The sequence below is a fragment of the Myotis yumanensis genome, unplaced genomic scaffold (genome assembly GCF_028538775.1).
Source record: "Myotis yumanensis isolate MYYU_CA2020_CCGP unplaced genomic scaffold, mMyoYum1.0.hap1 SCAF_8, whole genome shotgun sequence".
In the NCBI taxonomy this organism is placed as follows: Eukaryota; Metazoa; Chordata; class Mammalia; order Chiroptera; family Vespertilionidae; genus Myotis; species Myotis yumanensis.
In genome coordinates this window covers 46,082,992-46,109,774 of record NW_027223759.1, presented here as the reverse complement: position 1 = coordinate 46,109,774, position 26,783 = coordinate 46,082,992, and the positions used below count along the sequence as shown (strand labels likewise).

General features: G+C 42.9%; 1 protein-coding gene across 1 annotated transcript in view; it reads left to right on the top strand.

Moving 5' to 3' along the window:
* Nucleotides 1–26,783, top strand: part of GAD1 (glutamate decarboxylase 1) — a 43,838-nt gene that overhangs the window by 10,178 nt on the left and 6,877 nt on the right. Inside the window, exons 4-13 of the mRNA XM_070422779.1 lie at nt 166–324; nt 1,461–1,703; nt 10,765–10,855; nt 18,082–18,194; nt 19,322–19,437; nt 19,522–19,601; nt 19,825–19,879; nt 21,589–21,705; nt 22,786–22,850; nt 25,891–25,969. Coding sequence (XP_070278880.1) covers nt 166–324; nt 1,461–1,703; nt 10,765–10,855; nt 18,082–18,194; nt 19,322–19,437; nt 19,522–19,601; nt 19,825–19,879; nt 21,589–21,705; nt 22,786–22,850; nt 25,891–25,969 — 1,118 coding nt within the window. The remainder of the gene's footprint in view (nt 1–165; nt 325–1,460; nt 1,704–10,764; nt 10,856–18,081; nt 18,195–19,321; nt 19,438–19,521; nt 19,602–19,824; nt 19,880–21,588; nt 21,706–22,785; nt 22,851–25,890; nt 25,970–26,783) is intronic.

The window sequence follows — 26,783 nt, the reverse complement described above, 5'->3', positions numbered from 1 at the left end:
CTTCCCCGCCTGAAGGCAAGCAGTGCCAGAGCCCTTCTGTAGAAAACGCAGACAGCTTCTCTGGAGAAGTGAGAACCCTGCCTGCACAGTCAGCCTGGCTCAGCAGCTGACCCTCTGAGGCTGGGGTTCAGTGCACCATCTCTGACCCAGCTTCTTGCACTACAGGCTTCTTGCAAAGGACCAACAGCCTGGAAGAGAAGAGCCGGCTGGTGAGCGCCTTCAAGGACAGGCAGGCCTCCAAGAACCTGATTTCCTGCGAGAACAGCGACAGGGATGGCCACTTCAGGCGCACGGAGACTGATTTCTCCAACCTGTTTGCTCGAGGTAGTCCCTCCCCACCCGTCCCTTACCCCCATTTTTCCAGAGCTATCCAGTAGGTTCTATTGCATTTCTTGACTTTTTCCTAAAACGTTACTTCTTTTACCAAAGATGTCATTACTTTTTCAACATTTGAATCCCTTTCCTTAGTGCCAGTCTTTATTGCCTTGGGAGCTGGATGAGGATAGTCAATAAAACAGTCCATTCTAACACTTCCAAGGATTAATATGGATTCCTAGAATATAGGAATATAGGTAATTTCCTTAATAGCATTTATCCTGCAAGGTTGGCAACAACAGTAAGAACCAAATCACCCTGTGGGAAGCTGTGTGTCTGGACCTCATGCCAAAGTGCTGTCCCAAAACTCATTTTCCTTTTGGGGACCTTTCAGTATTTACTGTTGTCCCCCACATCACTGGTGCTTTCCCCGTCTCTCTCTCCCAAACAGCTCCAAGGTAAGTCCACCACCACACTGTCCATTAACTCCCCACAAGCAGGAGTGACCAGAACAGTAAACGAGACTTTATTAAACCTCAGGGATAATCCAGGGAATAGACACAGAGCATCACACCGCTCACCTTCCTGAGTTCCACCTTCTAGTTCTAGTTTTCTGTCTAAGGACATCACAAAGGACCACCCTCTTCAAGGGAGACCTCAGCCTTTACCCACAGAGGCCTGACCCTCCGCCTCAACAGATCAAGCACATCATGACACTAAATCAAAAGCCAATGTCTGAATCAGATGTATAGGGACACGCATGGTACCAGGGGGGCAAGACAGAAGCCCCCTCCATCACAAACCTGACAGATGTTCGTTCGGCCTGCAAATGGCAGGCTGCTCACAGCTTCTCAAAGCTCTCCATTTCACTTATGAGCAGCCCAACTATCTGGAAGTCTGTGGACCCCCAGAAAGTGTGTGCAGAACTTCTGTGTATATGCTTATGTGCGATTTTTCTGGGAAGATGGTACATCAGATTCTCAGTTTGTATATGGGTACATACCCTGGAATGAAATTAGGCCTGTAAGAGCTATCATGGCTGGTGCTAGGAATTTCTGGGCCTGGGAAAGGCAGATATGAGTCAAGTGATAACCACTCATTGGCTTCCCCCCCCCCCCCCCCCCCCCCCCCCCCCCACTTCCCAGATCTGCTTCCAGCTAAGAACGGGGAGGAGCAAACTGTGCAATTCCTACTGGAGGTGGTAGACATACTCCTCAACTATGTCCGCAAGACTTTTGATCGCTCCACCAAGGTGCTGGACTTCCATCACCCACACCAGCTGCTGGAAGGCATGGAGGGCTTCAACTTGGAGCTCTCTGACCAGCCTGAGTCCCTGGAGCAGATCCTGGTTGACTGCAGAGACACCCTGAAGTATGGGGTCCGCACAGGTAAGGGTGGGAGCCAGGTGGACATGCAGCGGCAAGCTTGCCCTACACCACACCCTCTCCAGTTGTGAGGATGTCAAACCCATGTGGAAGGAGAGCACAAACCTAGTGAGGGAAGGCAGCAACGTGCTCAGTGACCACACAGCCACCTCAGGCAGTGACAGTTAATGGAAGGCCCCAACCCTGGCAAAAGCCCATCATCATTTATTGTTGTGAAAGTAGATTTAAAAGATATACAGTACATGGTACTCTGTCAGCTTCAGTATAAAGTTTTCATTCTTGGTTTTAAGCATTCACAACCTAAAGAGAGCAGAAGGACCCATTTTCATGGCCATTTCATTCTGATAAATCCTGCTCTTGCCTGTCCCTGAAATTGGGGAGAATTGGGCCCATTTCTCTTCCTTCTTATATTAATTTCCTAAGGCTGCCATAACAAATTACCACAAACTGGGTGAATAAAACAGTAGAAACTTATTCTCTGTCAGTTCTGGAGGCCAGAGGTTTGAAATCAAGGTGTCTGCAGGGCCATGCTCTCTCTGAAGAATCTTGAGAAGGATCCATTCATGCCTCTTCCAACTTCTGGTGGTTGTGGGTATTCCTTGACATGTAGATGCATCACTCCAGTCTTTGCCTTCACTTTCACCTTCACATGGCATTCTCCCTGTGTATGTGTCAAAATTTCTTCTTATAAGGACACCAATCTTTGGTCTAGGGCCCACCGCAATCCATTATGACCTCATCTTAACTTGATTACATTTGCAAAGAACCTATTTCCAAATAGTCACTCACCAGGAGTTAACACTTGAACATATCTTTTTAAGGCACACAATTTAACCCACAACCCCTTCTATTGGCTAGACCAAAAAGTCTCTCTCTCACACACACACACACACACACACACACACACACTTCAAATTCTCTTCCTACCTCTGGAGTTTAAAACTTTGATTTTTTTTTAAGAGTTTCTAGAGATTTCTTTATTTAACCATCACCTGGATATTTTTCTATTGATTCTTAGAGTGGAAGTGAGGGGGAGAGACAGAGAGAGAAACATTGATATGAGAGAGACACATCAATTGGTTGCCTCCCACATGAGCCTGCAACCAAGGTACATGCCCTTGACCGGAATTGAACCTGAGACCCTTCCATCCACAGGCCAATGCTCTATCCGCTGAGCCAAACCGGCTAGGGCTACCTCTGGAGTTTAGACACCCTAAATCACCAACTCCCATCTCAACAGGAAGCTCTGGAGGATCCCCTCTTGCCTCCTTTTCATGTTATAGAAACCCTCTCTAATCAGCAATCCTGGCCAAAGTGGTTACTTTTCAGTTGCCTCAAGTTCAAGGACTTTTTGGATTTCTGCCTGTCTACGTCCAAGCCTGAGAGTTAAGCAGTGATTTCTTCTCTCTGCTATCGTTCCCCACAGCAGCCTGGCCCTCCTGAGCTCTTGGCAGATAGCTCTACAAGTATTGGCAATTCATAGTATAGTTTCCAACATATGGAGAGCTCCTGAGACCACTACTGGTAGCCTCTTGTTTTTTCTTCTTTTTCTCTCCTTCTCTTTCATTATCCCTCTTACTCTTCCTAGTCATTTGAAAATATGACTGGGAAGGTTGGTGGAGATAGAGCTGAGTAAGGCTATTAGATGTCAAAAACAAAGTGTTAAAATGAAATAATGAGGCTGGCCAAAGAAGCATTTTTTTTTAAATAAAGAATCCCAAACAGCTTTTGAGGTTTGCCAACACCACTGGAATAAGTGTAACTTCCTTGAATAACTGTAGGGTGGACACGACTCAATTATATTACAAAGTCTGTGTTTCATTTTTAAAGAAAAGCACACTCATCAATTTAGTTACATCTCACCTTGGTATCTAATGGCTAACCCATTTCTGATGGAAATTAAGTAGTGTTATGTGGCTAGATTAAAAGAGTCAGAATTAGCTTGACTTGCTTTGAGCCAACATTTTTTATTTTGTCAGCTCACTCTAAATACACTTTCTCAGAGAGATGAGACCACATACTTTTATCAGTAAAGCCCAGATAGTGTTGTCCCTTAAAGAAAAATACATGGATTTGTCATAATGGCAACCCCTATTGATGATAAAACTGAAGCATCATAGGCTCCTTTTTAAAATTTTATTTTTTAATTATAGTTTATATTTAATATTATTTCGAATTAATTTGAGTGTAGCATAATGACTAGACAATTATAAACTTTACACCAAGCATGTCAAACTCAACAGCTAACATGGGCCAAATAAATGAGGCATGCAGCCCACAGGCCGCAAGTTTGACATGCTTGCTTTACATAGTAGTTCCCCCTGATTTTTCCAGTACCCACCTGGCACTATTCATAGTTATTACAATGTTATTGACTATATCCCCATGACTCTTCTGTAATTACCAATATGTACTTCTCAATCCCCCCACCTTTTTCACCCAGCCCTCCCCCCTTACCCTCTGGCAATCATCAGTCCATTCTCTGTATCTATGAGTCTGTTTTTATTGTGTTTGTTCATTTACTTTGTTCTTTAGATTTCACATATAAGTGAAATCATATGATATTTGTCTTTCTCTGTCTGACTTATTTCACTTAGCATAATATACTCTAGGTCAGTGGTTCTCTACCTTGGCTGCACATTAGAATCACCTAGGAATCTTTCTAAAATCCTGATTTCTGGGCCTCATCCTCCAGAAATTCTGTTTCTTTGTTACTAATGTTGTGGCCCCACCCTATAACAAAGAAACAAAATTTCTAGAGGATGAGGCCCAGAAATCAGGATTTTAAAAAGATTCCCAGGTGATTCTAATGTGCAGCCAAGGTTGAGAACCACTGCTCTAGGTCCATCCATGGTGTAGCAAATGGTAAGATTTCATTGTTTTTTATGGCTGAGTAATATTCCATTATATATACGTGCCACTCTCCTTTATCCATTTGTCCATTGATGGGCATTTGGGTTGCTTTCACGTCTTGGCTATTGTAAATAATGCTGCAATGAACATAGGGGTACATATAGTTTTTAGAATTAGTGTTTTAAGTTTCTTTGGGTATATATCCAGAAGTGGAATCACTGGGTCATAAGGCAGTTCCATTTTTAATTTTTTCAAGATCCTCCCTATTATTTTCCACAATGGCTGCATCAGTCTGCATTCCCACCAGCAGTGCACGACAAGGGCTCCCTTTTCTTCACCTCTTCACCAACACTTGTTGTTTGTGGATTTATTGATGATAGCCATTCTGACAGGTGTGACATGATATCTCATTGTTGTTTTAATTTGCATTTCTCTGCTGATAAGTGATGTTGAGCATCTTTTCATATGTCTATTGGCCATCTACATATCCTCTTGGAGAAGTATTTATTCAGGTCCTCTGTCCACTGTTCAATTGAATTGCTTGGGGGGCATTTTTTGGTGTTGAGTTGTACGAGTTCTGTATAAATTGTGGATATTAACCCCTTATTGAATGTATCTTCTGCCATTTAGTAGGTTGTCTTTTAATTTTGTTGATGGTTTTCCTTTGCTGTGCAAAAACTTTTTAGTTTGATGTATTCCCATTTGTTTCTTTTTCTTTTGTTTCCCTTGCCCAAGGAGATATGGCAGGAAAAATACTGCTAAGAGAAATGTCAGAGATTTTTCTGCCTATGTTTTCTTCTAGAAGATTTATGGTTTCGAGTTTTATATTTAAGTCTTTAATCCATTTGAAGTTTATCCTTGTGTATGATATAAGAAGGTGGCCTAGTTTCCTTATTTTGCATGTATCAGCCCAGTTTTCCCAACACCATATATTGAATAGGCTGTCTTTACCCCATTGTATGTTCTTGCCTCCTTTGTCATATATTATTGGACCGTATAGATGTGGGTTTATTTCTGGGCTCTGAAGCATGGACTTTTATTAGTTCAGTGTATGAATTCACTTAGATATTCACCCTGTAGCCATTCATCCCTGTTCTTCAGAGCAGCTTCTGGGAACAGGTATTTGCATCTTTAGAGTTTACTATCTTCCAGGCAATGTGAAGCCTTCTGCTGAATCTCAGGGTATTGACCCTGGCAAAGTGTACTGTGGCTGCCATGTGAAAACAGCTTCTGGATGCTGGTCTCTAACACAGAGGTAGATATCAAAGCAACAGGGTAAACCCCACAGGTAGCTACACACAGAAGAAGATATTTTATTCTTTTAAAAAGGATATTAATGATCAGCCAAAATAATGAATTGGGGTTTGGGTTTATTTTAATTTATTTTTAGAGAGAGAGGAAGGGGGAGAGAGAAACATCAATGTGAGAGCAAAACATGGATCGGCTGCCTCCTGCACGTCCCTCACCAGGAATCGAACCCGCAACCCTTCAGGGAATGCTCAACCAACTGAGCCACATCAGTCAGGGCGTGAATTGGGTTTTAATAGTGAAAACATGCTGATCTGGGTACACTCTGTGAAGGGTGATAATGGCATTTGGAGATTTCTCTACAAATTAACAAAAGACTTCTGAAAAAAGGACCAGTATATGTAGATTGTCCATGAGACAGATGCTAATCAGCCCTCAGTCACAGTAAATATGTAGAATTCCTTAATTTTTCTTTTTAACTTTTTATTATGGAAAATTTTAAAACTTATACAAAAGTAGAGTAGTATAATGAACCCTGTATACCCAACACCCAGCTTCAACTATTATCAGCTGCTGCCAATTTTGTTAACCTGTCCCCCCGCCCATGGTCCCCTCTTCTGTATTATATGAAAGCACATCCCTGGCATAATATTATTTTATCCATAACCTAGGGGCCCAGTGCACGAATTCGTGCACCTTGAACTGTGGGCCACAAGGCTGCAGTGGGCACAGCGGCAGTCTCAGCCCATCCTCTGCATCCCTGCCCAGCCCCTCCCACCGTGGCCCCCAACCCCCTGTCTGCTGGCAGCTCCGCTCCCACTGCCACCACTCCTACCCACTGACAGCGCCAGTCCCGCCTGCACCTGCTGCTGCCCCAATTGCCCCTCAGGAGCAGGGGGAGGTGGAAAAGCCCTCAGGGGTGATTGAGGCTGGCAGCCGCTGCTCACACCCACTGATGGCGCCAAGTGATCAGGACCGGCGCCAGGCGCTGGCAGTGGGTGCGAGCGGGGCCTCGCCAGCAGCGGGTGTGAGAGGTGGCTGCTGGCCCCGATCGCCCCTCAGGACAGGGGGAGGTGGAGAAGCCCTGAGGGGCAATCCGGGCTGCAGCTGCTTCTCATACCCGCTGACGGTGCCAAGTGATCAGGGCTGATGCCGGGCACCAGCAGAGGTGTGAGCGGGGCGGGCGCTGGCAGCAGGTGAGAGCACCTGGCAGGGATGGAGCACGCAGGAGCAAAGAATTTTCAGTAACCACCAGAGGCTTGCCCCGATGACAGCGACCGGTGCCCCGCCTTGGTCTGGCACCCCCACTCACCTGCTCCACCATCCTGCTGTGGCCAATGCCCACCATGTTCCATGCTCTGCCACCTGCTGCTGACGCCTGCCATAGTCCGCGCATGCCCCCTGGTGGTCAGCGCACATCATAGCGATCAGTTGTTCGGTTGTTCTGCAGTTCAGTCTGTTTGCATTTTAGGGTTTTATAATAGAGATATTTTTCACCATCAAGGGCTCTTTAAACAAAAATAATCACATATCATTATTATATACAAAACCCCACAACATTTATAGTTCCTTAATATCAAATATTCAGTCAGTGTTCAAATTTTCAATGTCTCATGAAAGTCAGAAATGTTTTGTTTTGTTATATTTCGTTTGAGTCAGAACCCAAATAAGTGCCTCACATTGCAATTGTTTGATATGTCTCATAATCAAAGTAGATTTTCCCTTCCAGCTCTCTTTTTCTTTCTTGAAGCTTATTTGTTCAAAAATAAAACTTGAACTTTAAGAAATTACTTTTTTCTCCCACTCTCTGACTCCAGGCCATGTGTAGCACATCACCATATTTGTCATCTGTTATTTTCATTGACTGTAGAGAATTGAAATTGAAATTTAAACTGGGTCATTTTGTTACTTGGTTTAAATTCTCATATGAGATTTTGGGGGCATAAAGCTGTAGCCATAAGAGAAAACTAAGGTTTTACTTACTTTTGTGTCCTTTATATTTTAATGGAAATGAGATGCTGTTTCACTTTTATTTGAGGTCATTTCTGTCATTCATCTTTGACCATCTTTTGTCTCTGCCAGGCCATGAGGTTTTGAGACATTGTCAAATAGTGTGATTGAATTTATTTATGATTCAGTCCTATTTAAAATGAAAGGTTTGTTGTTAAAAGTTTTCAAATGGGTATCACATGTGTTTGTATTTGTTTGTTCTTTTGTTTGTTTGTTTTTAATACTTACCCAAGGATATGTTTTTCATTGATGAGAAAGAGAGAGAGAGATGGGGCGGGAGAGAGACAGAAAGAAAAATTGATGTGAGAGAGTGACATCTATCTATTGCTCCCACCCCCCATCTGCCTTTACTGGGTATGGAATCCACAACCTGGGTATGTGCCCTGACTGAGAATCAAACCTGAGACCCTTCTGTGCACTGGAGGGCTCTCTAACCAACTGCACCACACTGGCCAGAGCTATCACATGTATTTTTAAATGAATTTCAACAAAATTATGTTGCAGGAGATCTCATAGATTCTGTTGATACTGAGCAAAGCAGAATGAAATGGGCTAGTTTAAACTATTTAGGGTACTCTACCCGAATGTCTAGAACAGCCGTGGGCAAACAACGGCCCGCGGGCCAGATCCAGCCATTTCAAATGAATATAACTAAAAAAAAAAAAAAAAGACCGTACCCTTTTATGTAATGATGTTTACTTTGAATTTATATTAGTTCACACAAACACTCCATCCATGCTTTTGTTCCGGCCCTCCGGTCCAGTTTAAGAACCCATTGTGGCCCTCGAGTCAAAAAGTTTGCCCACCCCTGGTCTAGAATCTGGCCCCATACTTACACTAGGCTTAATGTTTATGCTTCTTTTATTTTTTCTAAAGATCAGTATTATTTTCTGAGTACTGTTGAGATGCAAGGATTGGACTATTCTGATAGGAAGTAATAGTCGAATGTTCATGTTAACCGATGTCACCCCAATACATTTAATAAATATCCTATATAATAAAAGGGTAATATGCAAACTGACCCTAACAGCAGAATGACTGGGAATGACTGGTCACTATGACACACATTGACCACCAGGGGGCAGATGCTCAATGCAGGAGCTGTCCCCTTTTGGTCAGTGCGCTCCCACAGGGGAGTTCTGCTCAACCACAAGCCAGGCTGACGGCTGCCAGCACAGTGGTGGTGGATGGAGCCTCTCCTGCCTCAGCAGCACTAAGGATGTCCAACTGCAGCTTAGGCCTGCTCCCCGCTGTCAAGTGGACATCCCCCGAGGGGTCCCAGACTGCGAGAGGGCATAGGCCGAGCTGAAGGACACCCCCCCGCCCAGTGCACAAAAATTTGTATGTTAAATAAAAGAAGTAATAGTCCAGATGTTCTGAATGAGTCCCCATCACATGTGAGAAAGAACAGACATTCTCAGAGAGGGGGCTTAGAGGAGGAACTGCCAAACTCTAGCTTTCTGACAGTTATTTCAGAGGCAAAAGCAATTTCCACTAGAAACACAGCAGTCAGCATATCTTTCTAACACCAGTTCCCTGTCACGTACCTCTAGATAATCTATCGCGTTGACTCCTTTGGGACAGCCAAGCCTAGCCTGCTGATGTGGGGTTGAGTTTTTGCGTGAATGCCAAGTTGTCCAAAACTTGGCAGCAATCCTGAAATTGCTGAGAACAAAGCCTGTGAAAGCCTACTCTGGGTTGCAAAGGACTTTGAAGTTTAATAATAATAACAATTATTTTACCAACAACTCAATGAGTGAATGAGGCTGTGTCCACCCCTGTTTCACAGAGGAGAGGCCAGGTCATCTCAGCAGTAAATTTAGTTTAACATCCACGTGACTATATATAGGCAAACACACCAACGCTTGATGCCATATTTGACTGACCCAGAGACCCAGAGAGTGATGGCATGCCCTCGGCATCAGCATCATAGCTGGCACCTGCCTGGTCTTGGTTTGGTCCACAGAGCCACAAACACTCTCTGAGGCCTGCAGCCTCTCCTCCATTAGTAAACCTTGATTTGGGGATTAAATCCTTGAGATGTTAAATTAAAATTTGAGCCCTGGCCAGTGTTGTTCAGTGGTTGGTGTGTTGGCCCGAGCACCAAAGGGCCATGGGTTTGATTCCTGGTAAAGGGCACGTACCTGGGTTGCAGGTTCCATCCCAGCGCGGTCGGTGTGTGTTCAGGAGGCAACCAATCAATGTGTCTCTCTCACATCGATGTTTCTCTCTGCCTTCCTCCCTTCCTCCTATTTTCCCTCCTTCCCTCCCTTCCCCCCACCTTCCACTCTCTCTAAAAATCAATGGAAAAAATATCCTTGGGTGAGGATTAACAAAACAAAAAAATTTAAAGGTTGAAACATTTATGGGAAAAATCAGGACCACTACATCCTAATTTGTAATTTAAAAAATAAATACAACAAGCCCTAGCCAGTTTGGCTCAGTGCATAGAGCATCGGCCTGCAGACTGAAAGGTCCTGAGTTCGATTATGGTCAAGGACACATGCACAGGTTGCGGGCTCAGTCCCCAATGTGGAACATGCAGGAGGCAGCCGATCAATGATTCTCTCTCATCGTTGATGTTTCTATCTCTCTCTCCCTCTCCCTTCCTCTCTGAAATCAATAAAAAAATATATTTTAAAAGATAAATACAATAAGAATTTCATCTGGAAATTAAGATATTGGAAAGATTATTAGTTTCATGACATTGGATTTTTTAAAATTTAAAAGCATTATGCTTTAGAAACATATAAATTTGGGGGACATCATTCATGGTAAAAGTTGGTATAGGGTGAGTCAACCTGCTCTTCCTTCTCCACATCCTTGGGCAGCCCTATTAGACCATTGGGATGGAGGCCCCATCTGTGAGGCCTGGGAGAGCAGGCTTTTGCTTTGAAGGTAGCTTGAAAAATCTGGGTTTGCTTTGATGCTTGCCTGTTACTTTCCTCTCTAGGTCATCCTCGATTTTTCAATCAGCTTTCCACTGGACTGGATATCATTGGATTAGCTGGTGAATGGCTGACATCAACTGCCAACACCAACATGTAAGTCCTTCTTATTATTTTCATATAAACAACCATGATGTATGATTATGGCTTCTTACTTTAACATTTCAATTCCAGTGACTCTGTAATAATCTATTACAGTTACCCTCGTCATCTTTTATCTTTAAATATTTTAGGTTTATCACCTTATAAATCTAGTAGGTTTATACTGATAATAGTGGATAATAGATGAACTATTTTTTAATTGAATGATGCAATTTAATAAAAGCATAGTTATAAGAAAGAATAACTCTAGCTTTCAAAATTTACTGCGAATTTCCATATATCTTAATGATGTATCTAAAGAGGTCATGTTGTAGAGTATGATCTTGGTCCATTTTCCCATCCAAGCTTATTGGTCCTTATATTTCAGTTGTATTTCCTTTATAGTTAAAGCTGTCATAAATTCACAAACTAATTTGATCAACCTATTGTTAACTAAAAATTCCAAAACAAAATTCAGTTGGTAGTGATACATTCCTTTCAAAATCATTGTTTGTTTCTGGATTTGCTTTTCCCCCATACTTGTTTGAGTAGGTGAACCCTTTGTTTCTAAGTTCTTGTACATTTATATGAAACTGACTCTAAGGTCCTGGGTGCGGGGGGAGGGTGCATGTGCTTCCTGGGTGGACTTCTGGTAATCACCTCACAGTTTCCTCTACATCAGCGGTTCTCAACCTGTGGGTCGCAACCCCTTTGGCGGTCGAACGACCCTTTCACAGGGGTCGCCTAAGACCATCCTGCATATTACATTACAATTCATAACAGTAGCAACATTACAGTTATGAAGTAGCAACGAAAATAATTTTATGGTTGGGTCACAACATGAGGAACTGTATTTAAAGGGCCAGAAGGTTGAGAACCACTGCTCTACATAGACATTATCTTGTCAGAGACAAGGACTGGTGGTCAGTTGATGTAGTGTCAGCATAGCCTCCTGAGTACTGTCTTTCCTCTCAACACTATGATTATGCTTTACCACCATCTATGCACCTAGACCAGGGGTGGGCAAACTTTCTGACTCGAGGGCTACAATGGGTTCTTAAACTGGACCGGAGGGCCAGAACAAAAGCATGGATGGAGTGTTTGTGTCAACTAATATAAATTCAAAGTAAACATCATTACTTAAAAGGGTACGGTCTTTTTTTTTTTTTAGTTTTATTCATTTGAAACGGCCGGATCCGGCCCGCATGCCGTAGTTTGCCCACGGGTGACCTAGACAATGGCACCACATTTTGTTAAAGTATCCAGGAGAAATAATGAAACAAATTTTTTACAATAATTTTAAAATAACTACATAAGAATTACATGGGTTTTAGTAACTATGAAACTATTCAAAAAATAATCCCCCACTTTTTAAATTCATGGTAAAGTAGATTTGAAAAATAAATTTAGGTAAAATGGTGGTATTATTTAAAATGAGAAATTCCATCAGACATTAAGATAGAGTGTAAGTTGTTAAAGTCCAAGGTACTCTATTTTTCTCCCAGCCATGAAACCTGAACGGGCACTTTAAAATTACTTACTGAGTCGTGTGTGTTCCAAAGCAGTTTAATGCTGTGACTCAAAATACTTAACTCCATTCAGAAAAGTTTCTATTAATTAAAGATTCTTGCTTTGTTAGCTAATTTAAAACAACAATGACAAATTTTTGAAAAGCAAATGTGACAGGTGAAGCCTTTCATGCTAAAAGGCTTAAAAGATTAAATTGATTAAAATTGAAAATGGTTTTTACGCTCCCTGCTCGCAAGTCATGGTTAACTTCACAGAGTGTCCATGTTGAATCGCTGAGGCTGCAAAGGGCAGAGAGGAATTCGGGTCAAAGAAATAATTGCTGGTATCTTGTCTTTTTACTGTGTTATGATTTGTGAGGTAAAAATGTATCAGCAAGCACAGACATCATGATATACTCATAACTTGAAAAGATACTAACACTTAATTGGAGCATTTCACACTAATGAACAATTTTAATTAGAAAGTATAGCTTTAAAAGAACTTCCGTGTGGCTCAGTGGTTTAGCGTCAACCTGTGAACCAGGTCACGATTCGATTCTGTCAGGGCACATTGCTGGATTGCTGTCTCAATCCCCAGGGGGGGCATACAGGAGGCAGCCGATCAATGATTCTCTCTCATCATTGATGTTTCTATCTCTCTCTCCCTCTCCCTCTCTGAAATCAATAAAAAAATATTTTTTTAAAAAACTTAACTTTTTAGAAAATAAGTAAGAAAAATAGAGTAAGAGCTACATATCTATTAAGGTCTAAATACCCTTATTAATATAGGCCCTGTATTCACCCAGCATGTTTAAGTGTATATTCTGTAGGTCTCCCAGCTGCAATTTCCTGATATATATAGCCCAATCTCAAGGTAATTAAAAGGAACTCACCCCTTTGAGCCATTTATGACCAGATAGTCTCCTGAACGGCTTTTCTTCAACCAGAGAGTTCTCAAACTCTCCTTGTTTGTATGGCTTCATAAAAATCAAAGCCCCTTATTCTTCCCTTAGTGCAGCTCAGCCATGAAACACTAAAATATGTCCCAGCCATCTGAGGTCAAGGCCAGTCCAACCACATGGCACATAGTAATTGCAGCTGTACTGAACAAAGGATATTTATAAAATATGATCCGATTCCAACAGATCGATAGAGAAGGTTATTTAAAAGAGTGAAATAGCTTCTGTCAGTTGGAGACAAGGCATTGCCTGAAGAAGGCATAACTATTATCTAGAAATTATTCTAAGCCAGTTCCCCTGGAAGATCATGAAATGTAGCAGCGCTGTCGGGAGCTTATGCAGAAATGTGCTCCCTGTGACAGTTTCTCCTCCAACTGGGAACAGTGTCCAAATCAGCCTGAGAAAGAAGAGCAAAAGGCTCTTTCTTTGGCAGAGTAGGAGTTTGTGATATACTCATTTTTTTTACCGTGCTATCATTAAGTGTGGGTAGCACTGGTAATAGGAAATAGTGACTGTATTCCTCAGCATAGTCTTTTTTAAAAGAAATGTCCAATATCCAAACGCAAGTGACAAAGTGTGAGGTATCAGGCTGCTGGAATAAAAAGCACATTTATGTGCATGCATTTATACTTGCCTGTGCATATATCTTGGAGTTGTATTCTTCCAAGCGAGGACCCAGTGAAGATCCAAAGAAAACTTCACAAATGTACACATACAACTCTCTCCTTCCAAAAACAGGGTCACCAACCACAACAGTGCAGGTCGACTTGTGCCCAAGTGTACACAGCAGCCTGCCCACAAGTAACTGAGCACCATACATAATCTTTATGGGGAGACCTATCCCGGCCCTTTGTTCTGAGGCTAGGGTTTCAATTATCTAGTGCTTTGTTTTCATAGAAATTACGCAGGAGGAATTTTCTAGGAGAGTTATCAGTCATTTAACACTGGGCAGAGTGTGAGAGCCTGCAGGAAGCCGTTCTCGTTTGTCATACAAAAGCAGATGTGATACAAAGGACTGGGGATTCTGACTCTGAAACTAACTGTGAGAGCTTAAAGCAAATCGCTGAATTTCTCTGAACCTCATTTTCTTCTTCTGGAAAGTGGGGGATAATAATACCCATCCAAGAGGGTGGTTCTGAAGACTGAAAATGGCACCGGTCTTCAGCACCCAGTGTATCCAAGATGCAGGGCACAGGCACACACTGAGGAAAGCAAGTCCACCCTGCAGGTGCTGTTGTCATTCAAGACCCTCCCTTCAGCCTTTTGGCTCTTTTGTTTCTGTCTCTCATCCTCTCTGGACACCAGAGGGCTCACTAAGCTCCTCCCAGATGTGTTTGCTCTGAAGGTGAAGATAGGCCACCTGCCACAGCTGTAAGGAGGGGAGATCTAAGAGGAGTGTCAAGATGGTCAACGTAGAGAGTTATTTCTTTCGCTCACTAAAGAAGTTTCCAATTTGGCAGTCACCAGGGATCCAGATTCCTTGTGCCTTTTTCATCCCTATTGTAGCACGTGGCTCATGTCCTCAGAGTCAGTCACACGATGGCGCAGGCTGGCTGCTGGAGCTCTAGTATCGCATCCCTGCTTCAGACCTCAGGGAGGATGGAGGGAGAGGGAGAGAAGGAGGAAGGGCCCAAGGGGAACACACTCTTTCCTTCCAAGGAACTTCAGAAGTGCCACACATTTCCCACAGCTTCTCTTTAGCCAGAGCTTAGCCCCATAGCCACACTAGGGAGGCTAGGAAGGGTAGTCTCTGATCTGGGTGAATTGCCATCCCAAATGAAATGGAATGAAGCAAGAGAAGATTGATACTGGTTAGCAACCAGCAGATTCTGCCACAGAGAAATGTAGCTTCTTAAGCAATTTACCTGGGTTCTGAGTGAATCCCTCTGGGAAGGTGAGTTGAGCCACACAAAAAGGGCTGACTCACTACTCTACTCAGAATGTAGAAAAGCCCAGAAGTCTCCTTCAGTGTCATCCATGACTGTTCTACATTTTTACTTCCAATCTCATGTTCTTATGCTTCAACTCAGAGCTTTTTGCAGGTTTAGTTTCTTGTTCTCTGATTCTGAAATATGATCTTGTACTCTAACTGTAGCATCTAACCAGCTTCTTCTGAATCCATATTTGACCTCTGATCTCTCGACTTTCTCTTCTTTCATCTGTCATTTAGGGAAGGGGTACCTAACCTGGAGTCCAGGTTGCAAGAGGGGTGTCTCCTACAATTGTATATCAAATGATGTGTGTCCTCATTTTCTTCCTGGGAAGAGGGGCTATGGCTTTCCGAGGAGTCCTAAAGGGGTCTATGGCCCCAATTAAGTTAAGAATCACTGCTGAAGGGTGAACTTCAAGGCCTTCTATAAGGTTTTGGGTGCAGGCAGACAACCAGTTGTAAAGATGGCCCAGTGGGAAGGCAGGGTCACAGAAATGTCAGAAACAGGGAGCACCATGTCAGCCCATTTGACAGGCCTGGCGGAGGATCAACAGTCATGAGCCAACCTATCTACTAGTACTTCTAAGAGAGGACATCAGGACTAATAATCAAGATAAGCATGGTAGTAGCTATGAAATAACTGGTCCTTAAGACCCAGGTAGGAACTGTCAAACAGGATGCATCTAAGGCCAAGAACCTATGCTGGATTCATCCTCCTAAGCTTCTTCCTCAAGGTTGGGAGTGGTGTCTTATAACACATTTGTCTCCTCAGTACGCAAGCTGCTACCTGGCAGAGAATAGTCATTCAGTAAGCATTTGTTGAACAGAACCGAAAGAAAGGTTTCTGAATTGAGAACCTGGCACAAATAAGGAACCTGAAAAGGATAAGATCAGATAGTCTCATGATCAAACTCTCTAGACTCTTTCTTCCAGTCCTGAGAGTAGTGGTCTTGTTCCTTCCTGGTCCTTGAGTAGGAAGACGAATTCTAAGACTAAACCGGGGGCCTAAATTGATACAAATCATGAAGCGGACCAAACCCTGGCCTTCAGCCCCATCTCTTCTCCCTTCCCCATGTGGTTCCTGCCTGACCATCTAACACTGACTTGATTCCAACTCAGCTTCCATCCAATCCTCGGTAAGGCTCTGATACTATTGTATATGATTCCATGTTCCCTGCCTATTGTGACATTCCAACACACACAATGCCACCAGTACCTATTCACCATGCAAACATGTTTGCTATGCCAACATTTCCAAAAGTCAATGGCACTATTAGCACATTTGTTCAAGAATGGTGAGCACATCATGAGTTTGACTCTTGGTACACTCAGCAGCACAGGCTAAACCAGGAATCCTTCTTTTCTTCTTCCTTTATCAGGCCATCAGACATGAGGGAGTGTTGGTTGCTACGGTGATGGGGCTCAGAGAGAACCAAAGCATGATTGTGAACTCCAGAGGTGATGGTAACGGAACACATGATTTCCAAGGGTCTTCCTCCTAAATTTCAAGTTCCTACTAAGGAAAATAGACATATTCTTTTTATTTTGGAAACAAAATTCTTCTACCAGCAGATATAGCCTGAGGATCCTCCAGGATCTTTTTGTTCTCTTTTACAGCTGTGTGATTAATTTGATGGCTTTTTTTTCCATGATTAAAACTTAGTAGCTTCACCTATGTCTTATATGCAACCATTGTTATCTCATCCTTGCAAATAGCTTTTCTAAGTCATTAAGCCAGTAAGAATTTCCATTAGTTCTCAGCATTGACATTCAGCTCAAACACCCTACCCAATGATTAAGTTTCCCCTATCACTCAGCTGAGTCAATCTAGGCATCTCTCTTCAGTGAGCATGGTCACAGACTCCAATGCTTGAGAGGGTCAAGCCAAAGGAAGAAAGACAGCGAGCCTCAGAGCTGATAAATGTCTTTTTGTTTTCTGGCTCAATTTTCTGTGGATGCACCTTCTTTGATGTATCCTAAGTCCTATACTTGGCACCATGATCTTGTTTCAATGACTTGTCTGCCAGACCGTGCCCTGTTTTGAATTGCTTTGAGAAGAGCATGGCCTGCTGCTTTTAAATCAGTTTGTTAGAAGACAAAGCTAACCTACCAGGATATCTAATGCCCATAGTTAGCTGTTTATGCCAATTGACCATCTTCTTGTTATTTATAATTGGTAATTAGAAAATCATCGCTTATAATTATTCTTGACCGATATCAACTTCAGAGAACTATGGAAATAGAGCTGTCCTTGGGGATTCTCAGTAGAAAAACCATGTAGGTAATTAAATTGAGATCTTAAAAACCTGGGTCAATATTTCCAATTATCTTCACAGTTAGCTTCCAGATGTTTACGTTGTTTTTTAAAAGATAGAGTTTGGCTCTGGGCTTTATAGATTCTACAAGTGTGAAATTGGCAGTCAAGGTGTGTTTTTTTTTAATGTTGCAAATCGATTTTATATGAATGTTAGGATACATTTTTTTCAATTAATATTTGCATCATGCAACAATCTCAGAGGTGAAAGGGACCCAGAAAAGTAATCTTTCATTTTTTTTTCTCTGGGTGAACCACACTGAAGACATTCCATTTAGATAAGAATATATTTTGTTGGTGAAAAATCATAGGGCAGGCACTTCAACCACCTCTTTTGGTAACACAGACTGGTTTCTGACATTTTATGATTGGTGACCTAATGCATTTCCAGGAAATGAATTGTTTTAGTGGTTTTGAACCTCCTTTTTTTCTTCTTAGATCCCAAGTACAAATATTAAAACAGTCATCTGTGTTCTTCAAATAAGTGGTTGACTTCTTTATTTTCATTCATTTTTTTACCACCATTCCAGGTTTACTTATGAAATTGCTCCAGTGTTTGTCCTCATGGAGCAAATAACGCTTAAGAAGATGAGAGAGATAGTTGGATGGTCAAATAAAGATGGTGATGGGATATTTTCTCCTGGTAAGTTTCTGTTCGTTCTGTTTCCCTGATTCTCCTACAGGTTTGTAATATGGATCCTTAGGACCCTTTTGAGAATAGTAACCACAGAGTGAGTTCATGGAAGAATAATGACTTTTAAAGATTTTTTTTGGATCCTCTGCCTTCCTATCTTTGTCAGGGTGAAGGCTAGCAACAATGCTACCTTCTGTGTGTACTAACCAACAAAGGCAGGGCCTAAACCTGTCCAAACTGAGAAAGATTGTGTCTAAATTATGCTAAATAATTCCAGTTTGTCAACAATGGTTGGATTAAGCTGAGGATAAGTGAATCAAGGTTGTCAACTGACTAATCAATTTCTGCCAAAATAGTTTATCTACTTTGATCTCTAGTTCAAAGGATACAATAAAAATTTTAAAAACAAGGACAGGAAGGAAGATAGGAAGGAGTTTGGGATGGTGTCAGAGACAGTGTGATTGTATTCAAATGGAAAAGAAATAAGAATTACACTTGTCCAAGCAATTCAAGCGACCCACCAATTTGCCTGTTTAATTGTGAGGTAATTGATGCAAAAGCAATTAGTTTGACTTGGCCAGATGTACCTAGCTACCTGACTTCTCCTTGTGTCTTTATTTAAGTAAACACACGTTTGGTTTTATTTTCATCAACTTAGAGCTCTCCCAAATTACTCAGTTAGGCTGTTCTTGGAAGAGTATCCAGGCAATGTCACCATTTCCTTCAGTAGGCTCCATAATTCTCTCTTTCTCTGTCTTTCTGACTCAGAGAACAAATTAATCTTCGTTCAGTAAATAGATTGAGCAGAGAGCAGAAGCAGGGAAGTTGTAACTCGCCTCTCTCTTTACAGCCACTGCCACCTCTTATATTTCTGTCTAGGCTTCAGGTGGGGCAGGCACTGGAGTATGTGATGCACCTCCAACCAAATTGCCTAGATGGCTTTGGTAAGGAGTGTGACCACTATATTCCCTGGGCAAAGGGTTCCTGGCAATAGGGAAGCCATCAAATCCTATCAGAATACTGTCCTTCCCCCTTTCTGACCTCCCTTGTCTCTTGAGACACCCGGCTTAGCCTTTGCTGTTAGAAAAAATAACGAAGGAGTTGCAACACCACCCAATGTGTCTGCTTGCCGATAGGGGGAGCCATATCCAACATGTACAGCATCATGGCAGCGCGCTACAAGTACTTCCCAGAAGTTAAGACAAAGGGTATGGCGGCCGTGCCCAACCTGGTCCTCTTCACCTCAGAACATGTGAGTCAGGTGCTCTTGCTCGTGGATTGTGGTGTTTTCCACGGGACTGTGGAACATCTAACCTCGAGCCTCTGTTTGTTGCAGAGTCACTACTCCATAAAAAAGGCTGGGGCTGCGCTTGGCTTTGGAACCGACAATGTGATTTTGATAAAGTGCAATGAAAGGTAGGCAGGGGAGAGTGACTATTAGGTTCTTGATGTATGAAATGTGTTCATCTGTTAAATTTGTTTTATTGTGCTTAAGGACTGACTCAGTACAGTGTGCCAAGCTGCTAATGGTCTGTTGAAAATATCCGATTAAATTACTTTTTACTGCGGCTGAAGTTTTTTTCATGTGCAGTCTCATTGATTTTTCATTTTCATTTCTCTCCTTTTATAACAATTACAGGGGGAAGATAATTCCTGCTGATTTAGAGGCAAAAATTCTTGAAGCCAAGCAAAAGGTATATACTCTAGGGTACATCTAAACTCTGGCGAATACAAATTTTTAAAAATACCTTCTCTCTGCTGTAGAAAGTAAAAATCTTTGATAGTATAAGATATTATTTTATTGTGTTTCTAAAATTCTATTCTTAGATATTTATTTATTTCCAACTTGTGAGATGATTTGGCTTTAACGCTGTGTCTATACCAGGGGTGGGCAAACTTTTTGACTCAAGGGCCACAATGGGTTCTTAAACTGGACCAGAGGGCCGGAACAAAAGCATGGATGGAGTGTTTGTGTGAACTAATATAAATTCAAAGTAAACATCATTACATAAAAGGGTACAGTCTTTTTTTTTTTTTAGTTTTATTCATTTCAAACGGGCCGGATCCAGCCCGCGGGCTGTAGTTTGCCCACGGCTGGTCTATACCATATCGGTTTTTTTGAAAAATAAAAATTTCAGACATTAAACCTCTTGCCCTATTTTAATTGTGCCAAATGATTGGTTTTATGTACTTCAATAAATCTACTACCCAAGCACCACAAAGATACAGCCTATTGTAGTTTTCACTTACTTCTTAGGTATAATCTCATTTTAACAAGTATCATTTTAGCTTAGGATTTTGTTTAACAAAGTACTTCCATGCCCTGCCAGGTGGACCATGATACTTGGTGAATCGGCCTCAGTCAAGTCTATTAAACAGACAAAACAAAATCTCATAGAGCAGATGTATCCACAAGGCAGTGCCAGATAGCTGACAAACCATTTACCAACTCATTGTTTTGGTTACATTCTTGAGCCTCCTTCTCTGACTGTAGTTGTTTGCTGGGGTTTCGGTAGAGGATGGATGGAAATGTCACTAGGACTGAGCAAGGAGTAGAGGTGGAGCTGAGCTCCAATAACGCGTAGGACTCACAGGTTTCCCTCAGTCTGTCTGACGCCACTTCCTTGTTTATTTCTTGTTCACATCAACACATTTTACCACATCCACTATTAGTGAAACAGTGTATAGACTGGCTTTAAATAACCAAGCAATGCTTCAGTGTTATTATTACATCAGTACACTTAGAATAACACAGCTTCTCAACTGTACAGTGTCCAGATGCTATTCAGAACTACCTGCCTAACACTTTAAACTTGTTATTTCTCTTCCCTGCTTTATTGTTCACCATAGACCAGTGGTTCTCAACCTTCTGGCCCTTTAAGTACAGTTCCTCATGTTGTGACCCAACCATAAAATTATTTTCGTTGCTACTTCATAACTGTAATGTTGCTACTGTTATGAATCGTAATGTAAATATCTGATATGCAGGATGGTTGTAGGCGACCCCTGTGAAAGGGTCATTCGACCGCCAAAGGGGTCGCGACCCACAGGCTGAGAACCGCTGCCATAGACCTTGTCAATATCAGACTGTGTATTTTGCTTATTTGATTTTGTTTGCTGTCACTGTCCACTAGAACGTAACCTCCACAGGGACAAAAATCTTCATCTCTTTTGCTCACTGCTATGTTCCCTGCGTCTACAACAGGGCTTGGCACAAAAACGTCGCTCAAAAACTATGTGTTGAATAAATGAATGAATGAGTAAATGTACCAACGAAGAACTGCCAGATAGAGTGTCTGATACCACAGCTGATCTGTGAATAAATGCTACTGCAATTCATCTACCTCCTGTGGAAAGGAGAGAGGTTAAAGAGACTAATCAGCCTGTCCCTCTTGCCTTACAGGGATATGTTCCTCTTTACGTCAATGCAACTGCTGGCACGACTGTTTATGGAGCCTTTGATCCGATACAGGAGATTGCAGATATATGTGAGAAATATAACCTTTGGCTGCATGTCGATGTAAGTGCTGTAACTCACAGTGTGGCCCAGCCCATAGGGGTGGACGCGGTTCTGCTTTGTGATTTGCCTCAAGCTTCTCCCACTGCCCAGCTGGCTCTCTCCCCACACTGCATTAGTTCCCCTCCTCTCTGGCTCCTATCTCCTGGGATTCATTTTAGAATATGGTCTCTATCGCCTTCCCAGGTAGCTTTTGTCTGGACACATAGCTGCAGAGGGAAATATAACTGATTTCAGAGGGAAAAAACATAAGGTACAATGAAGAAAGTGGCCATGAATCTGGACGCTCGACTAGCTGCCTTCAGTCAGAGCCATCTATGACACGCTTTTATAAAAAAAAAAAAAAGCATATTGCATATCTGGTACCTGTAGGAAAAAATAAGACAGTATATGGAAGGTGTTATCAGCTAAGAGATGTAGTCCCAAATCAAATTTTCCCAGGAACACAAAAGGTACATTGTTCACATGCATGACTGAGTGTATTTTTTTATTTTTTCCTCGCTCCATTCTCTTATGGATGTAACTTCTCACAACTGGACAGTTGGATAATCTGCGTTACTATTGAACAAATGACCGACAAAGGCTGTGTCCCAAGCTATTCAGTAAACGTACGCACCAGGGTGCCCACAAAATGTCTTCATGTTGCAGGAGCTGTGGTGGGACGTCCCAGCCTGGCAGGGCTGCTGCTTTCTGAGTTTGCAGACGCCCTTAGACTCCTACCAGGGGCAGGATCTGATGGCGGGCGCCAGTCTGTGTCCCTCCCAGAGCCACCCTGGGGCTCACGGAGTGTCTCTGCCCTCCCGGCGTGCTCTAGGCCTTTGGGTCTTGGCACCACAGGCTCAGACCAGGTTTACCTGTGTCCCTCAGAGCTACTCCGACTTTAAGCTGGAGGAACTTCTGAAGACCTGACAAATGATGAATTACAGCTGCCACTGGTTGAACAATCAGTATGGGTTCCTTTTGTCAGAGAAGCTTATGTTTTTCACCATTTACTTTCTCATGTTTTAGTAGAGGTGTGGAGTGACTGGTTCGGATTCTTAAATGTCACGGCTCCCCCTCCCTCTCCTTTCTCTGTCCTCACAGGCTGCCTGGGGCGGTGGGCTGCTCATGTCCAGGAAGCACCGTCATAAACTCAGTGGCATAGAAAGGTAAGGGCCAGAGTTTGGGCCTCCTCCCATTCGGGCCATCAGACATGCTGTGCCGCCGAGTCTGCTCATGTCCCCAACATCTTATTTCAATCTGACTGAGCTCAGTTTTGCTGAGTAGAGATTTATTGAGCAATGATGGTGTGCCAGGCACTGGGAGATCAGCTATGATTGATTTCTCAGTCAAATGAGTCCTCACCTCAATGAGTTTATAATTTAGAGAGAGAGACAAGTAAACAAATAGTTACAACCCAATGGGATAAGCACAACAATGAATGTGATTGCTAGGTGCTCGGGTAGAAGAGAGGAGGAGCCAAGCAGTGGGGAGTTTGGAGGCGAAATGAGAGTTTACAAGGGTGCATTTCACTCTTCTTTCTCATTGAGCTTACTGCTGCGAGAAGGGTGGGACACTGGGCTCATCCAACTTATGTATTTTCTCATTCACCATTCAAGTTTGGTGGGTGTGCTCAGCTGAATGTGATTTTGACCTGATGCCAATGTATTGATCCCAGTTGATCCCATTGATTCAGCAAATACTTACTGAGCACTTATCATGAGCCAGGAAGACATGGATGTGAATATCTGGTTGCCTGCCTCTAGTCTAGCCATGCATGGCACTTTCCTAAAAAACGTGTATCTGCTACATGTAGGAAAACACGGCAACATATGGAAGGTGTTATCAGCTGAGAGGTTTACCCTCCCGGAGCTTACGTTCCAGTGGGCTGGATGTTCATAAACAAAGAGATACTTCATCTATCTCAGAGGGAAAAAATAAAACAGTTAAATAACAGGGAGGGACAAGGCATGCTGTTCAAGGCAGTGTAGTCAGAGGCTGCACTGAGGAGGTGACATTTCAGCAGATAAAGGGAGACAGGAAGCAAGGATACTTCTCACCTGAGAAGGGCAGGTGCAAAGGCCCTGAGCAGGAATGTTCTTGGCAAGTTGGAGGACCATCAAAGAGTCCAGTGAGGTTGGAGCAAAGTGCCAGGTGAGAGCAGACAAGGCTAGAGCGCGGACTGGGAGCGGCACCAGGGAGAGCGCACCAGTGGCTTCTCTCACAGAGGTTCTGTGACCTGTGCTGTGCCGCTTCCCTTCTGGGCCAGTTTTGAAAAGCCAGTGTCAAAGTGACCGGGACGGACCCTTTGCAGCATAGTTCCTTGACTCTGTAACTTGGAGGATAATATATTAAATATAGAAGAACCAGTCCAACTGTACTTTAGGTTTATCTGGCAATTTTTATTTTCCATCCTTGAGCGTAGGAACATTTTGCACTAGCCTTTTTCTTATCTAACATTTCAGAGCATGTATGTCTTCTGAAGGAAATTGAATCCATATCATGTCTTATTATTTCCCATTTGTAGCAGCAAAGAGTCATTTACTTCAGACCTTTAGGACACTCAAAAAACCACTTAATTTAAGGCATTTCATGAGGTCTAAATATAATTTTGAATGGCTCAGGGAGGAGAGCTATGAGAAAATTGATTAAATATGGCTTGACTCACTGATGCATTTTAATGAGATAAGCACTTAGTCAACTTTCCTTAGAACTTCTCATGGGTCTCTTTCTCAAAGGTTTTCTTTCTTACCCACTTAGAACAACAGGACCTCAGGCCTTTCTCTCTTATCTTTGAAACACAGCGCACACCCTGTCGTCACACAATATACACCCTTTTCCCTCTAAAGGACCTAGGCAAGATGGAGAGGTTACAAATTCACAGCAAGTGTTAGCTCTAGGGCAGCGGTTCTCAAACTGTGGGTCGAGACCCCGTTGGGGGTCGAACGACCCTTTCACAAGGGTCGCCTAAGACCATTGGAAAACACATATATAATTACATATTGTTTTTGTGATTAATCACTATGCTTTAATTATGTTCAATTTGTAACAATGAAATTGGGGGTCACCACAACATGAGGAACTGTATTAAAGGGTCACAGCATTAGGAAGGTTGAGAACCACTGCTCTAGGGAGAGAGTCTGTGTATTTCAGAGCCAATTGCTCTGTTTGGGGAGAACATCCTTAACATATGAAAGCGCAGAGCCCAGCTGTGGGCCAGGCCATTGGGAAGGAGTCTGTAAACCACCGAAGCGAGTTACCCAAGTTGTAGTCATTATACAGTATACTTAGTCCTTTCCGTAATGTCCTAGCTAGTGTGCTGCTCACTAACAGAGTGATGCGGTTGCTAGGAGACCATGCTTGTTAAGCTATCATTGCGGCCTAAACTGGCAATGTCATGTTCATTTAGCATTTGAACAAAGCTGCTACATAGTCAAAGTCTAGGGCTGCCTAATTGATCCTTGCTTTTAAGTGTCACTCCACTCACTACCTCATAAGTAGGCAGATCAGCATGGCCAGCCCATTTTATAAATAAGAACTGAAGGCTGAAGCAGCCAGAGTCTGTGGCTGAGAGGGAGGCAGGCTGCAGAAGGGTTAGGAACACTGGCTGTGCAATTAGACTCCTTGGACTTGAATCTTGGCTCCAACACTTCCTAGCTCTGTGCTTTTGGGTGATGTATTTAACCTATTTGTGCCTTAGTTTCTCCATCTAAAATAGACAGTAGTTCCTGTATCATAGGGTTGTTATGAGAATTAAGTATTCCAGGCACAGTTATTAGCGGTATGTATTTATTAACTCATTTTCTCCTTCAATTCTGTGACACATACCCCCCATTTTACAGATGAGGAAACTGAGGCCCAGAGGAGTTATGTAACTTGCCCAAACTAGCAAATATCAGAGCCAGGATTCAGATTCGGACAGTTTGGCTCCGAAGTCCGGAGTTTCGAACCATGACACCACACTGGCATAACGCCTGCAAAGCTCCCACGGTAATAGGACACGCAGCAAGTTCTTCACGAACGTTAGCCGTTATGAACAGGAGTTGTTTAGAAGCGGGAATCTGCCCCTTAGTACCCTGAGACTGCCTGCAAAACAGTTGTTTACCACTAGGCGTCGAAAACGTGGGCTGCCTAGGATGGTGTTTTCCTTAAGAGGACAGTCTCTTGCTGATGCCTGCACCTTCTCAGAGTGTCACATGCTTCTTGCAGGGCCAGCTCGGTGACCTGGAACCCTCACAAGATGATGGGCGTGCTGCTGCAGTGCTCCGCCATCCTCGTCAAGGAGAAGGTCTGTACTCCCTCCAGAGATGAGCTGGTGGCCTGCACACCCTTTATTAAAGTTTAGAAGGCACAAGAAGAGAAAGGCATGGGGTCTTGATACAGTACTCGGTGACAAGCTCACACGATGACTGCCCGTGAGGACCACCATTGCTGCTCTTCCCTGCCTTTATCTGTTAGTCTTCAGCTAATCTCCTGCCTCCTCTAGGCTCCTGCCTTCCACTGTCCTTCCTTGTTCAGGGCTCAGGGCCCTGTCAGTGACAGGAACTCTAAGGGTATTATTTCATTTCACATTCCTTCATGTTTATACAAACAAAGTGAGAGCAATTGGAACCTGAGTGAGGGCAGCAAAGTGGTCACTGGAACATTCTTGAAATTCTTAGCTTGAATTTGTGGCCTCAGGAGCTGAGATACAGATGACCTTTACATATTTACAAATGTCAGCTCAGAGTAACGAGGACTGTTGACCAAAAGCTTCTGTAAATGAGTTAGTAGCGGATTCCCTTCCAGAAGCATCTGATAACAGCACCCTGCCCTCGAAGGGAAACTTTTGCACACTGAGGCAACCCAAAGAATCTGTCCCCAACCTGTAGGAGCCAGAACCCGCATGCGTGCTTTACTCCACCCCTCAGAGGGCCTCTAACTGCATAGCACCTCCTGGAAAAGATCAGAAGACTTTCTAGGGGATGCTTTTGGGGAGGAACATTCTTCCCAACATGAGACTGTCCCACCCACTGCAGGAAGTTTCTATCCCCTGCCCACTGAATGCCATAGCACTTCCCAGACTTTGAAACAACCCAAAACACCCACACGTATTTCCAAAT